Source organism: Pelophylax lessonae, assembly GCF_965119305.1.
Source record: "Pelophylax lessonae genome assembly, chromosome: 4".
Classification (NCBI taxonomy): domain Eukaryota; kingdom Metazoa; phylum Chordata; class Amphibia; order Anura; family Ranidae; genus Pelophylax; species Pelophylax lessonae.
The window spans coordinates 90,908,916-90,925,084 of NC_138771.1; the positions used below are offsets into that span (position 1 = coordinate 90,908,916).

The following is a 16,169-nucleotide window of genomic DNA, read 5'->3' on the forward strand; positions in this document are numbered from 1 at the left end:
AAGCCTTCAAGGTTAAATGGAAACAGCTAGGCTGCTTAATCCACACTGCCACAAGTGTAGCAAGGGGTTAAGTCTCTTGCTCTTTACTTCCTAGCAAGGTGACTTAGTGGATGATAACCTATCTTCAGGACAGTCTCACTAGCATCCCCTTTCAGTTGACACCTGCCCACTGGCTATCCTAGCAGCAGGGTTGGCCCCCCTCAGGTCAGGCCCCTTGACACAAGATTCTGTACTCACTGTACTGCAGAGACAGATCCTCAAGTGTCTTCCCCTCTCAGTCAGCTCCTCTGGACCACCAGAATCAGTTCCTTACTGCTACTCTCCAGGCCCTCAGGACTCCCTGAGGCCACATGGCACCTCTGCAGAGGAGGAGGCAGCTGCTCCCCTCCCTCCGGGACTCTGCTCTCCAGAAGAAAGACCTTGAGCGCATGTTCTCCTGGCTTTTATACAGTATCACAGCATGAATCGAGGCACTTTTTCTCTGCCAAATCACCAGGGCCATATCAAAAGCTTGTGCACCCATTTGTCAGGTTTCCTCCCACTGTCCAACATGCTTCCCTATTGGACCAGTGTGAAACACTCTCTAGACAGATCGAGTTGCATCCTGAGCACAATGAGCAGACCTCACAACAGATCCTGTTCTCTGGTAGGCAGAGAACAATGTAGATTTACCTGCAGCCCTTCTGGTAAGCAAACAGAACTCAAAATGATACCCTCTCACTAGCACCTACCTAGCAGGATGCTACATAATGCTGATAATCTTAATCTGCCAGTGTTGCTGGGTGTTAACAAGGCTTCTTTCGCAGGGAGCGGAATCCGCTTGTTCAGCGGGGAATCTGTCTGCTGATCTCCTGCTGAGCAAAGTGGGCAGATGACAGGTCCATGTCCACTCTGTTTATGCAGAGCGGACACGGACACAGCCCAGTCTGCTCTAAGGATGTCTGTTTACACCAGACTGTCCTCCAATCCAATCCGCTAGAGGGGAATGGGTCCCCTTCCGTTTTGGTTAGAGGATAAGATTGGAGGTAGGTGGGTGTAAATGGACATTTAGATCAATCTCTCTATAGTAGTGGATGGAGGGTCAGTTCAGGTCCGCCTGTCCAAAAATGGACAGGCGGACCTGATCAGACCTGTTGTGTGAACCCAAGCCTAACATTTTCCCTTTAACTGCTTGTCGCACGCCTTCGGTACATTTTCTGCAGCAGAGTGGCACGGGCAGGCTGGATGACATACATGTATGTCATCCAGCCTGTCCCAGGTTAGGGACGCGCATGCGTGTGCCTGCTGCTAACCCACTCTGTCATTGGCTACAGTGGGATTTTGGCAACAGGTCCTGGCCAATGATTAATGGCCTCAGCTGCAGCCAATCACAGCACAATGTCCTGTGTTTACAAACACAGGGCTCCGTACAGAGATCAGCATTCTGGCAATTTCTTCTCCCAAACTGCCAGATCTGTAAAAGCAGCACATGTTACACGCATGACACTTGTTAGGCACACAGTTAACCCCTTCATTGCCCCTTGATGCAGGGCCAGAACAAGGGGTAGGCAGGAGGGACGGTTGCCCTGGACGCAATTGTTTATTGCAGGGATGGAGGGCTCCTTGACCTTAACCCTAAGGGAAGGGGGGGGGGCGCAGTTTGGCATCCTTGCCCTGGGCGCTGGATGACCTTGTCCCGGCACTGCCTTGATGTTAACCCAGCCAGTGCCATCAATATAGTGTACACTATACAGTATGTTAGCTGATCACTGTATTGGTGTCACTATTGATATCAGTGTCAGTTAAGCCAGCCATAGATGGTTATAATCTTGCACAGTTTAGCAGGGGCCGGCTAAGAACTATATATGGGCAGGCTGATTGTATCCAAGTAATAGATCAACTTGGGTACACCCTGCCTGTCCCATTTTTACATGCGATTATTGTTTCAAGGCAGGGTCTGGGGAGGGGCCAGGGTGGAGATGAGGGTAGGGCTGAAGGGGGCCCTATCAGGTAGGCTGTGAGGGGCCCCATGATTTCTATCAGCGGCCCTGGCAGCACCCCTCGGCCCCTTTTACATGGAGGGTTTGATCATTTCCACCTGTCAGTTTATAGACAGACCTCTTTGGAAGCTCTATGTTAGTCTGTGGGTGGCTGGATTAAGGAGCTTGCATGCTTTTCCATATTTTCAAACCTTAGGCCCCTTTCACACATGCAGACCGTTCTGTTCCGCCTGTCAGTTTTTCAGGCGGATCTGAACGGATGCCCCATGCATCTCTATGGGGCATCGGATGTCAGCTGGGACATGTCCGCTGACATCCTGTCCGTCAAATCCGGACGGATGGAAACCCTATTTTCCATCCATCCAGCAGATCAGACGGGATCGGATGAGAACTGACAGGCGGTCCGTTCTCATCCAATTCCCCCATAGAGGACAGCGGGGATCTGACACCTCCGTCTCCGCACACAGAGCGGAGACGGAGCTGTCATCCGCCTGCTCAGCGGGGATCGGCGGATCGATCCCCCACTGAGCAGAATGGCTCCATCGACGGAACAGAGCCCTGTGAAAGGGGCCTAAAATGTGATAGATCTGAAGAAATCTGATGTAAGCAAACACAAGTCTCACGTGAAAGGGGTCTTGAAGTGGTGTTTTTTTTAATTCCGGTGGTCTTATTTCTTGACACACATGCAGGAAAAAGTTAGTCTCAGAGATTTTCAGTCATACTTGAAAATCTCTGCAAGCAGTAATAAGCACATGAATTGCATGGTGCTAGTTATTGGTAATGATTAGAGTTGGTGTCAGGCGTGCTCAAGTTGCCATGTGCCCAGGGGAGGACTGGCAGCCTTGGGCCTGGGGGGCAAGTCCAGTCAAGTGGCCCATTGAACCACCGAGCTCACCATCTATGCCCACCTGGTTTATAACGGATATTGATGTTATAAAGCAAGACAAATATGATACAATGTGGTAACATAATTTAATGTTAATAGCAACAAAGGAGGTTTAACAAAAATAATGCATCAATGCAGCCTCACCAGTGCCCATCAGTCCAGCCTCATCAGTGCCCATTAATGCAGCCTCACCAGTGCCCATCAGTCCAGCCTCATCAGTGCCCATTAATGCAGCCTCACCAGTGCCCATCAGTCCAGCCTCATCAGTGCCCATTAATGCAGCCTCACCTGTGCCCATCAAGGCATCCTGATCATTGCCCATCAATGCAACCTGACCAGTGCCCATCAATGCAACCTGACCAGTGCCCATCAATGCAGCCTGATCAGTGCCCATCAATGCAACCTGACCAGTGCCCATCAATTCAGCCTCACCAGTGTCCATCAATGCAGCCTCTCTAGTGCCCATAAATGCAGCCTCACCAGTGCAGCCTTATCAGTTGCCATCAATGCAGCCTGATCAGTACCCATCAATGCAGCCTCACCAGTGCCCATCAATGCAACCTGATCAGTGTCCATCAGCTCAGCCTCATCAGTGAAAGAAGATTATTGGTGAACCCAACAAAAACTGCGCAAAATGAATGTGATGTATAAATAAATAAACACTACTCATATCTATAAATGTGTTTAGGGTGAAATTGCTTCCACTCTGCGAGCAGCAAAATCAACGTGAATAACGTGACAAATGAAAAAGTGAAAAAATGTGGCGCTCAACAGTTTGATAAAACACAAAGTAAATTATTCCAATGTGCAAATGTTCGTGCAAAAAAACTGTTTCTAGTGTCCAAAAAAAAAAAAAAGGGTTAAGCAAACAGCCAATGATGGAAACACAGACTTGATAGGAGTGAATCTCAAAAAAGCCTCCACCTCCACACGATCACCCAGTGAAATGTATAGGTACCGCTTACCAGAACCACTGGACCCCTTAGTTATAGGGGGTCAAACATGCTTATTGATCCACATCAGATCCGACCTTGCACATCCCCCTCTCACACAGGCGAGATAGGAGCCGCCGCTCCACGCCTGCGTTCCTTAGACCCTTAGATTGGGAACGTGAGACCGTAAACTTCCGGGTCTAAGGAACGCAGGCGTGGAGCTGGGTCTCCTATCCACAGCAAACTGAAAATGATCCTTTGATGAGTAATACTGCACCATGAGAGCCTGTTTGTCATTTCTCTCCATCTATGACTTGGTTCTTTAATGCTCCATCGATTTGGCTACACACTGTCGCCTGTGTGAGAGGGGGATGTGCAAGGTCGGATCTGATGTGGATCAATAAGCGTGTTTGACCCCCTATAACTAAGGGGTCCAGTGGTTCTGGTAAGCGGTACCTATACATTTCACTGGGTGATCGTGTGGAGGTGGAGGCTTTTTTGAGATTCACTCCTATCAAGTCTGTGTTTCCATCATTGGCTGTTTGCTTAACCCTTTTTTTTTTTTGGACACTAGAAACTGTTTTTTTGCACGAACGTTTGCACATTGGAATAATTTATTTTGTGTTTTATCAAACTGTTGAGAGCCACATTTTTTCACTTTTTCAGCCTCATCAGTGTCCACCAGTGCAGCCTCATCAGTTTCCATCCATGCAGCCTCATCAGTCCCCATCAACGCAGCACCACCAGTGTCCATCAGTGCAGCCTCATCAGTGCAGCCTGATCATTGCCCATCAATGCAGCCTCACCAGTGCATATAAGCTCAGCCTCATCAGTGCAGCTTGATCAGTGCCACCTATCAGTGTCCATCATTGCCACCTACTAGTGCTGCATATCAATCCAGCTTATTTATTGCTCCTGATCAGTGCTTACCATTGCCGCCACATTCTCTGCCCTGCTGACCCCGTCCTATGTCCCATTGACCCCCATCCTCTGCCCTCATGTCCCAGGGTCTGATAAGGAAGCCGCAGCCATTCATTGTGAACAGCTGTGGCTTCCTCATCAGACCCTGAGACAAGAACAGTATACTGTGGCTGGGGTGGGATACATTTAGATGGGGGTGCCCGATTTAAATCTTGCCTAGGGTAGCACAAAAATAAAATACACCACTGGACACTGATGCAGTAGTGACTAGTGGCAGTCATTAACCCCTTTGTGCTGCATTAGTTGTACCAGTGTCAGTGTTTATTAACCATTTCATGCTGCACAATACAGGGGTTAATTAACACTGACACTGGTGCCACTGTCACTAATGCAGCACAAAGGGGTTAATTAACTGTCACTGGTCACTAATGCATTAGTGGCCATTGGCAGTACATTAACCCCCTCCATGCTGCATTTTACAAACAGCATTGTAAATTAACTCCTCGCCTCAATGAGTTAATCACTTGAGCCATTTCACACATCTACAACACTGACATAACATTGCCTTATGTAAGGTGTATTATCAGCCTGAGCAGCCTCTGAAAACTCACTATTCCACAGGGCTTCACTGGGCTGGCTCCTCGCAGTTCCTTGCAGAAGCAATCTCCTCCGTCCTTTCTTCCCGCCTCCTGGCCTCTGGATGACATCATACTCGGCCGGGACTAGAAAGCATCTGTCGGGTGGAGATCACTCCGCCTGACAGGGAAGTGACTGGACTCACCAGTCAAAAAGGCCACTCGCTCCGCACCGATTCCACCCCTGCAGACAGGCATGACACCCGCCAGCCACCGCTACATTATAGTATACTTGCAGAGTTGCAGCAGAGCAGTGATGCTCCGCAAGTATAACACAATGTAGCGGCGGCCGGCGGGTGTCCTGCCTGTCTGCAGGGGTGGAATCGGTGCGGAGCGAGTGGCCTTTTTAGGAAGCATCAGAGCGGCCTGGAGGGCAATCGCCTCCCTGCCTCCCGGCCCAGTCCGCCTCTGCATGTGCCCCATCCCACCAGGAAGCTATCACAGACACTGATATTTACCATGTCGCAGCTGCACAGATCGGGAAATGTCTCAGTGCCTGTGATTAGCGGTGTGCAGTGTCGGCTTCCTGGCGGGATCGGGCACGTGGAAACTCGAATGTACCCAAGCCCAAATTTGTAATGATAGGTCACACAGGGCCAGTTTGTTTGCTTCTATGAATTACATAACAGCAGTCATATTTACTATTTGCTTTTCCAGGCATCATTCAAAGGTTCGGACACATTCTGATAAATAGGGTTTAGCACAAAAAATTGTTCTGGTTATTTAAAGTGGGAGTAATTTTTACCTATAGGTAAGCCTATAATAAGATGAATGTGCACTGTTTAGGAGCTATTTACTGTAATGCAGCCGGTGACGTCACGGGAGTGACCTCATCGCTGCTCCGGCCACTCACACAGCCAAGGTCCACCAATCCAGAAGGAAGACCGAGCAAAGATGGAAGCCCTGCTGCTGGAAGGCTTTGTTCTAAGGTAAGTTTCACATAATGTGCTAGTATGCGATAATGAGTTAATGAGTGCAAAGAAAAAAAATTTAACAACAATGCCAAAAACGATCTCTTCGTTAGGAAGATGGAAAGCAAGCCCCGTACACACGTACCGATTGTCGGCCGTAAATATTCGGCCGACGACCGATCGGCCGATTGTAGGCTTGTTAGTATGATGCTTCCGACAGCCGACAGCGCATTTTTGGCCGAACAGAATCTGTCGTGCAGGCATTAAAATTTTTGTTGGCCAACACCAGAACGGCCGATTGTTCGCCAGTCAGTACAGATTTCGGCCGACAGACAGCAGATTAGCAAGACTGGGCATGCTCAGAAAAGAAAAAAGACAAGGAAAGTTAACCATCACATGACATCACTTCTGCAGTCGGCTGTTGTTGGCCGACAAAATTCGTGTGCAGTCTTTTGCAGTTTTCAACAGACACGACAGCCCTGGACAAAAGACGGCCGATCGTTCGGCCGACGATCGGTACGTGTGTACGGGGCTTTAGGCTGCATTCACACCTGAGCGTATAAATTTACTGGCCTTTTTTTAAACCACTTCTGGACCGGAAGGATTTGCCCCCTTAATGACCAGGCCATTTTTTTGCGATTCGGCACTGCGTTAGTTTAACAGACAATTGTGCGGTCGTGTGATGCTGTACTAAATAAAATTGATGTATTTTTTTCCCCACAAATAGAGCTTTCTTTTGGTGGTATTTGATCACCTCTGCGATTTTTATTTTTTGCGCTATAAACAAAAAAAGAGCGACAATTTTGAAAAAAAAAAATATATATATATATATTTTTCACATTCTGCTATATAACATTCCCAAAAAATAAAAAAATTAAAAAACCAAATTTTTTCATCTTTTTATGCCAATTTGTATTCTGCTACATATTTTTGGCTAAAAAAAAAAGTTGCAATAAGTGTATTTTGATTTGTTTGCGCAAAAGTTACACAAGCTATTTTAGCGTCTACAAACTAGGGGAAAGATTTATGTAATTTTTATTTATTTATTTATTTATTGTTTGCTAGTAATGGTGGCGATCTGCAAATTTTTTGTGGGACTGCGACATTGCGGTGGACAGATCAGACCACTAACTGGCATTTTTGACAATTTTGGGGGGACCAGTGATATTACTACAGTAGTAAAAATCCAAATTTTGCTGCGCTAGTATTTAAGAGCATACATTAATAAAACATCATTAAACCATATACATATATGAAGCAGCTAAAACAAATGATTCTGAAAGAAAATCAATCATAGTAATATAGGTGGGGGTGTAGCGCTAATTCTAAAGACCAATATAAATAGTCCATAAGAAGATGTATATCCAGGTGAAACTATAACATCACACCAGCAAGCTTGATAGTGAAGAGAAGTGTAGAGTAAGTCCACCACCGGAAATTAATCTGATATGCCCTTACCAGACCGATAGACCTGGATAGGTCCTTAAAGACAAAACAGCAGGTAGTAAAACCAAAGTCTCAAGGACATAAAGGAAATAACTCCTCATAGCGTATTATGCTTCACTCACTTTATTACAAAATAAGATTAAAGGCTTACATAAATGCAGAGTGGCAGCAGCATCTCATAGTATGCTTATGCCGGCGTGATGTTTGTTTCCAACCGAAAAGATGGCCGCCGTACTTCCCAATCGCGCATGCGTCCGTCCACCAAGGGCTACGCCTGGCGCGTTTCGTCATACGTTGTTGACGTCGTCAGGGGCACTGTTACTGTAATAATGACACTGGCAGGGAAGTGGTTAACCCAGTAGTGATCAAATTGTTAAGTGTGAGCCTAGGGGAGTGTTTTCTAACTGTGGGGGGAGGGAATAATAAAATGAACACAGAGACCTGTGATCCTATATAGAAGGATCACAGGGGCTCTGTGATCATTTCAGGGGGAAGAACGGTCGGCTGTGTTTACAACAGCTGCCCGTCCTTCTCTCTCAGCGGGGAGCGATCGCGGGTGCCCATATGGAAATCGGTGCAGATGGTTCCGTGGATCGGAACCCCCAGGACCGCTACCCCAAATCGACGTACCCATACGTCGATTCGCGCAGGCGAGCCAGCCTGCCGCAGTACATCTGCGACGGGTGGTCGGCAAGTGGATAAGCTTTTTTGCAGCTTTTTACAAGCATTTTACAGCTTCAGGCATTTTTGTGTAGCCAATAGAAAACACTAGGTTAAGGAAAGGGAGAGAAAATTAGGGGTGGCTAGCTGCTGTTTAAGCAGAAAACAAGTGACAAAACGCTCGTAAAACGCTCAAGTCAGACGTTTGTATTAAAGTCTATGGGGCCAAAAACACTTGTGATCGGCCAAAAAGAAGATCATGTACTTTTTTTGACTCTCTGGCATTTTAGCTTCAGGTGACAGAATGCTAAGATGTGAAAACGGGGCATTAAAATGATTGAGATTTGGCTTGTTGAGCGTTTTAGAGCTACAAACTTCAAGCAGAAAATCGCTCAGGTGTGAACGAAGCCTTAAGCAGGCCATAGACGATACGAATATCGTCCGAAAATCGTAAATGTCAGTGTTATCGAACGATTTTCGTATCGTTAGTGTGGTATGTAAACTATGCGTTTTTCGTACGACAGCAAAAATTCACATATCCAACATGTTGGGTTTTTCCGCGAAATTTGTCCAATTTTCGTATCATTAGTGGTTTAGTCGTTCGATTCCACAGAACAACACACAACTGCGCATGTTTCCGAAAAGAATGACCCGGAAGGTAAATAAAAAGAATATCAACACGGACGACTGTTCAGCCGAAAAACCGCAATACATCAAATATTATATGTTCAAGCAAACTCTGCTAAGAGGCCAATATGTGTGCATGAAAAGTGTAAACACAAAAGTATGTGTATTGCAAAATGACTTTTAACACCTTTTTTCAATAAACGGACCCACTGCATTGTTGTACAGCTGCAGAATAAATGGTACAGCAAGTTTTCTTTCTGCAGGATGTATATGTTCCAATATTGTTTGTCATTAATAACATATGGTTATCCTAATTGTCATTTTAACAGTAGATTATTTTGATGAGAATGTCATTGTCTATACTACCATAAAGATCAATAGCTGTGTATACAGTTGATATCACATAATGCATGAAATAAAGACACTTGAAACCAATTTCAAAATAACCATCAATTTATTGATGAACAATAAACAAAAAGCGTAGTTGCGCATGTCCAGCACACAAACATTTCCCTATTTAGGATCTTAAAAGCTTGTACATATGTACATGAATATAGTTAGTAAATATGTACATACAGCCAAAATTTAACAGTACAAAAGTACATAAACAGTCACATAGTGCAATTTTATTTTTAATAAAGTGCAAGTCAGAGCAAGGGCCCTTTCACACAATCCAATGAGATTCGCCTGTCATGTTGTCAGGCGGAACTCATTGGAATGTTCCATGCATCCCCATAGGGCAGCGAATGTCAGTGGAAACATGTCCACTGACATCCGCTGCTATCCGACCCGATCAAAGCCTGACGGATGGAAATTATCATTTACATCTGTCAGGCGGATCGGATGGATATGATGAAAATGGACTGGTGGTCCCCAAAAGAGAACGGTGGGGTTCTGACAGCTCTGTCTCTGCACAAAGAGCAGAGAAAGAGCTGTCAGACACCTGCTCATAGGGGATTTGGGCGTGGACCCCCCTTTCAGCAGAATGGAGTACGTGGGTGCATGCGGACAGTGTGAATGGGCCCCTACTTTATAACAACCATTTTTATTTTTTAAAGTGCCATAACGAAACATGGTCTTAAAAAAAAATTTTTGTTTCCAGAGTATTTAAACCTTTGCTAATTGGTCTATCACATCAGAAATCCTGCCTTGAACCAATTTCATTTTATTGCAAACTTTCTCAATATCTGAATTGATTTGCATTAAATCAGCAATCATGCGGTTTGCAGATGCAGAAGTGAATGAAGAACTGCCAGCAGTAGACATTGTAAAGCCTATAAGAAAACATGAAAAATCATAAAAATCACAGTCTAAACGTTATAATGAGCATACGTTTATGTGACATTTGGTTATGTACCTGAACTGGTGGCAATGCTGCTCCAATCACTGCCTTCAACTGGTGTGAGACATATCAGTGTTGTGTCAGTCGTCATCTCAGACTCTGCACTTGTCTGCTGTTCATTTCCCGCCTCTGCATGGGCCTTTCTAGAATGTCCTTTGAAAATTAATAAATACATGTATTTAACTTCAAATACTATACATATATTTAAATGCAATCACACTATGCATATTATTTCTGTATAGAAGACAAAAATACACTATAGATATGCATAGAAAATCACAATGATGCAAGCTGTGTAGTATGCACTCTCTGCATGCACATGTCACATGGCATATACAAAACATACACTCACACAGAAAAACCCAAGAACATCATACATTCTTGTTAAAAAGTTTATACTTACTTTTTTGAAGAATTTTCTTGATTTTCCTTAGCTGATGGGATTCTCTGGATTTTAAGTCAGACCAGCGTTTTCTCACTTGATCTTTAGTGCGTTCAACACCATGGTTTTTCTGTAGGACACGTAGAACTTTCTCCAGAATTTGATCTTTTCTCACATTTTTTTTAGGGTAGACTTGCTTCCGACAGTCATAATCCTTCTTTTGAAGAATGTTCACCATGTCCACCATCTCCTCCAAAGACATGTTGGTGGCTTTCTTCTTCCTGGGGCTTGTCACAATGGTTGTCTGGTGACCTTCTTCCACCTCCACGATTTCCTGCTCCTCATCTGTCCCAGATCTTTCGCTCTGAGAAGCTGCCATGTCTTGTCCCTCTGCCATGATTTCTCCCACAAGCCCCCGAAAGAAAGAAGAGGCGGGGCCTGTACATGGTATATAACGCACGTGCGCATTGCACGAATATGCAGCGACTTTTCGGGACGTAGGAAAGTCTATTCGTGCAGAGAACGCTGAACACACATCCCTGAGGTAAGTTCAAAATGCTGACTCTCCATTGCATATTTCACTTTTTCTACGGAAATACTGTGTTATAATGTAAATATATGCTATGTTATTACTGATAGAAGTCCTTTTGCAGTATAGGAGCTGTTCAAAAAGGCTAAAAATTAGACCTCACTCCTGTCCAAATTTATCTCAGTCACGATTCATGGCACATGGCTCATCCATTATATGAACAGGCTGCATGAAACTTGCATATCGTGTTAGTTCTATTGTCTTAAGTATTATTTATTCTTCTTATTTAGTCATTATTAATGTGCAAAATCATTATGTGTTATATTTTACACATGTATAACAAGGCTTTGCAAGGTAACTTAGTAAAATATATATATATATATTTTTTTTTTTTTTAAAGGAAAATGCCTCTCACATTCACATCTACTGAGTTCCTTCCCCAATTCATTGATAAATACAGAGAATTTTCGTGCTTATGGGATGTGAAATCCAGGGATTATTCTAATAGATATAAGCGTGATGAGGCCATCAAAGAACTAAAGGAGCTATGTAAAGAGGTTTGCAAAGATCCAAATGACCTATATGTAAAGCACAAGATTGCTAACTTGCGGACTGTTTTTAAAAAGGAGTATAAAAAAATACAAGCATCCAAGAAATCTGGAGCAGGGGCTGATGATGTCTATGTCCCACGTTTGTGGTACTTCAAAGACCTGATGTTTCTTGCTGACACAGATGATCCAAGAGAGTCCCATTGCACTCTGCCACCAAGTGCAGCATCAGACTCCAGTTTGATATCTGACCCAGAAGCAGAGGAAATGTCACAGACACAGACACAGACTCAGACACAGGTATATCCAAATTTTCGTTTAATTCACAATATTTTTTCTTTGGGGGGGGGGGGGGTTGGAGGGCCCAATGAAACAACTATAGGGTCAGGGGTCCTTCTGCCTCATGGGCCAGTCATAGTAGAATGTAACAAAAACTAGAATAAAGAATACTCATATATTGTATATGATTTATTAAGCTGTCTTTATTTAGAGCAAGTCATTTCTTACAAAATATAATACATATGATTATATGTGATCCTGCCATGCAACTGCACCACTACCCATAAAATAATCTGTGTAATGAATGCGATTTTGACGTGCATTTGCAGTTGGTAGCCTAGGCCTTGCAGGAGCTAAATTTACCATGCCACTGCTGTCATTTCGCCAATCACCTGGCACAATTGTGCCACTGGTAAGATCTTCAATATCAACTGCAGTTGATGGCATATATGACACAGTTGTGCTTCTTAAATAATTGTGTAACATACAGCAGCACTCCACTATTATGTCAATTTTTTCAACTGTAACATTAATGGCGGTGTGGAAAATGCGGAATCTGCTGGCCATGATCCCAAATGCATTTTCTACCACCCTTCTCGCCCTAGACAATCTATAATTAAAGATTTTCTGGGGAGCAGTTAAATTGCGCAAGGGATAGGGTTTCAACAGGTGTTCATGTAAGGCAAATGCATCGTCCCCAATGAACACAAAATTAAGGCCCTCAACTGTCTCACTGGAAGATGGAAGATGCAACATTCCTTCTTTTAATCGATGCATAAATGGACTGCGCTCTATCACACCTCCATCCGAGTTTCTTCCATTTTTCCCTATATCCAAGTACATAAATTCATATTTGGCATTCACAATTGCCATTAGAATTATGCTGAAGAACCCTTTATAGTTGTAAAAATAGGATCCTGAATGTGCTGGTGGTGTAATTCTCACATGTTTCCCATCAATTGCGCCACCACAATTGGGGAAATTCCACATGTCCTGGAATTCTTTGGCAACTTCTTTCCATTCTTCAGATTTAGAAGGAAACTGTTGGCAAGATAGAAAAAAATTAAAACATGTTTTAATGATAATTAGTGATCATATTTTCTTCTTAATTTTTTTTGTTTCTATAGGATACACCAAGCCCAGTATCAGAGCAGCCAGGAACATCAACTCAGAGAACTCAAAGAGGAAAGAAGAGAAATCTTGACTACGATACTGCCAGTTTGCTGAAGGATGCATCATCTATCATGAAGCAGAAAGATGATGAATGTGATGCTGTGGGTCATCTGGTTGCACACAAATTACGGAGAATGTCCATGGAGCAACGAGACATTTGTGAAGCTTTAATGCATAAAATGATTGCCATTGGACTAAAGGGCAATCTTACACCTAACACAGATATAATAGGGTATCAGGGATGTACATCTCCTCCACCTGTAACATCTGCTCCACCTGTAACATCTGCTCCACCTGTAACATCTGCTCCACCTGTAACATCTGCTCCACCTGTAACATCTGCTCCACCTGTAACATCTGCTCCACCTGTAACATCTGCTCCACCTGTAACATCTGGCCAATATTGGCACCCAAATATGTCTCAATCACAGGGAAACCCAAGCTGGTCAGTGCGTCCTGAACCACCTCAAGGTTCTTGGTTTCATGGCCCCCAATACACAAATCTGTAAAAAAAAATTCTAGATATGTTGCTCAATATTATTGCATTTCTTTGGTGTATTTGTTCCTTTTTTATTGGTTATTGTTTAAGAATTATATATTTTCATAATAATGATTTGGAAATGGGTATGTATTGATTTAAGAAAATACAAACTTTTTCAGACAACCGTGTACAGGAAGTTACATATTTTTTTAATAAAATTGATGTACTCACAAAATTTGACTTATGTTTGCAGTAATATTCTTACTAATTTAAGTTGTAATTTTTATAATTACCTTTAAATACTGTGGCTGGAGCACCTTCACTATGGCCTGACACGTCTCAGGTATGATTCTTCCCAAGGATTGGGCAGAGATTCCAGTGGTGAACTTCAGGTCTTCATAAGACCTGCCTGTTGCCAAAAAACGCAGGGTTGCCATGAGCCTCTCCTCTGCACTAATAGATTTTCTCATGCAGGTGTCCTGTTTGGTGATATGTGGCTGCACAAGAGCTAATAGCATGTCAAAGGACTGCTGGGTCATCCGCAAATAATTACGGTAATCCTCAGGATTATTTTCTCTGAGGTTTGTTAGCAGGTTTACATGTGAAAATTGCTCTCGTTGCATGAGCCAGTCTTTGGCCAACACTCTGCTCTTCCTTCTATTTTTCTTCTTTTTCTTCTCCTCCTCCAAAGCAATCAATGCAATAACCATTGCTGCCATTTTCTGATTCCTATTATACCTCTTGAATGGCATTTTATTGCTGAGAATAGTCGTATGCTGTGGCGAATGATTGCTCTGTTCGCAAATGACACGATCCGACTTTTAACTGTAGGGGGAGTGCCCAGTGGAGGTGTGGTTAAAAGGTCAAGACAACATTGCATCACTTCCTATACTTGCAGAAGGAAGAAGTGTTTTGTCGTACGATTTTCGAATCACATTGATGGTACACTCGACGATGTGCACGACTGGCGCTTGCGTTTATCGAACGACAAATCGTACGAAATTCGAAACGTGTATGGCCTGCTTTACTGAATGACATTCAGCGGATTACATTCATACATTGGCTTCTAGTGAAAAGACTTGCCTCGAACAGTGATGACCCCAGACTTAGACAGATGCGTCCAGAGTAGGAAATGCGTTCCTAACCACAGGTAAGCACTGATTGTGCAGCTACATGTGAACAGCAATGGCTCAGCCTGTCATTACTTACTTACAGGGAGAGGGAATGTGGTTATCTGATAACAGGAAGTGCCCAAGCACAGACTTTCATGGTACTATCACCACAGCAGCATCACTAGGAGGGGGCCATGCCCCCCCCCCCCAACGTTATTCTGTGCCCCCTAACAGAATCCCACCTCCTGCTCTGGGATGGCAGGTCATTAAGTCCAGATAATCCCGACCCACCATCCCCCCAAGCATTATTGTTAAGAACGGAGCTGCACTAGAGGAAGAGGAGCCAATGCTTCCTGTATAGTTCCAGCTCCTGTCACAGGCGGAGTGATACCAAATTTACTCCGCCAGTGACAAGAGCGATACAGGAAGCATTGGCTCTGCTCTCTACTGCAGCCGCATGCTTCCTCTAGCGCTGCTCCTGTCACATCTCCATTGGTGTCTCAGAGGAGCCAGCTGTCCCAGCCAGCAGTACCAGCCAGCAGTACCCGCCAGCAGTACCAGTCAGCAGTGCCAGCCAGCAGTGCCAGCCAGCAGTACCCGCCAGCAGTACCCACCAGTAGTACCCACCAGCAGTACCCACCAGTAGTACCAGCTAGCAGTACCCACCAGAAGTACCTGCCAGCAATACCCACCAACAGTACCAGCCAGCAGTACCAGCGGAAGTACCCGCCAGCATTACCAGCAGGCAGTACCGGCCAGCAGTACCTGGCACCAGTACCAGCCAGCAGTACCTGCCAGCAGTACCTGCCAGCAATACCAGCCAGCAATACCAGCCAGCAATACCAGCCAACAGTACTAGCCAGCAGTACCAGCTATGGAGGACAGTCAGCACCAGCCCCCAGCCATACCCATCTGGGGGACAGCACCAGCCAGCGATACCTGCAGAAATCCTGAGGAAGAAGTGAAGATTGAGGTCAGTTGAGGTGCAGGTAAACTGCAGTGAATCTGTGTGAAAGCAGCCTTAGGCCTCTTTCATACAATCGATCGGATCGGGTCCACCTGTCTGTTTTGCAGGTGGACCCAATCGGACCCTCTATTCATCTCTATAGAGTGGCAGATGTAAACTGACTTGTGCCCATTTACAGCCGCCTATCTCCAATCCGATCCACTTAAAAAAACAGAAGGAAATCCGTCCCCTTTTGTCTGGGCGGATCAGATCGGAGGGCCCATAGAGTAGAGCAAGCTGTATCCATGTCTGCTCTGCATATGCTGAGTAGACACAGACCTGTCATCTGCTTGCTCCGCTCATTGTGCCATGCGACCGGT

The 16,169-nt window shown here is 44.6% G+C and overlaps 1 protein-coding gene across 1 annotated transcript; it reads right to left on the bottom strand.

Annotated features, from left to right (window-relative positions):
• Positions 1–12,323: 12,323 nt before the first annotated feature.
• Positions 12,324–14,354, bottom strand: LOC309552527 (uncharacterized protein; the record flags this gene model as incomplete). The annotated part of the gene is made up of 2 exons (XM_082253484.1): positions 12,324–13,118; positions 14,025–14,354. 2 exons carry the CDS (start codon positions 14,352–14,354, stop codon positions 12,324–12,326), a joined length of 1,125 nt encoding a protein of 374 aa, XP_082109610.1.
• Between the last annotated feature and the right edge of the window lie 1,815 nt (positions 14,355–16,169).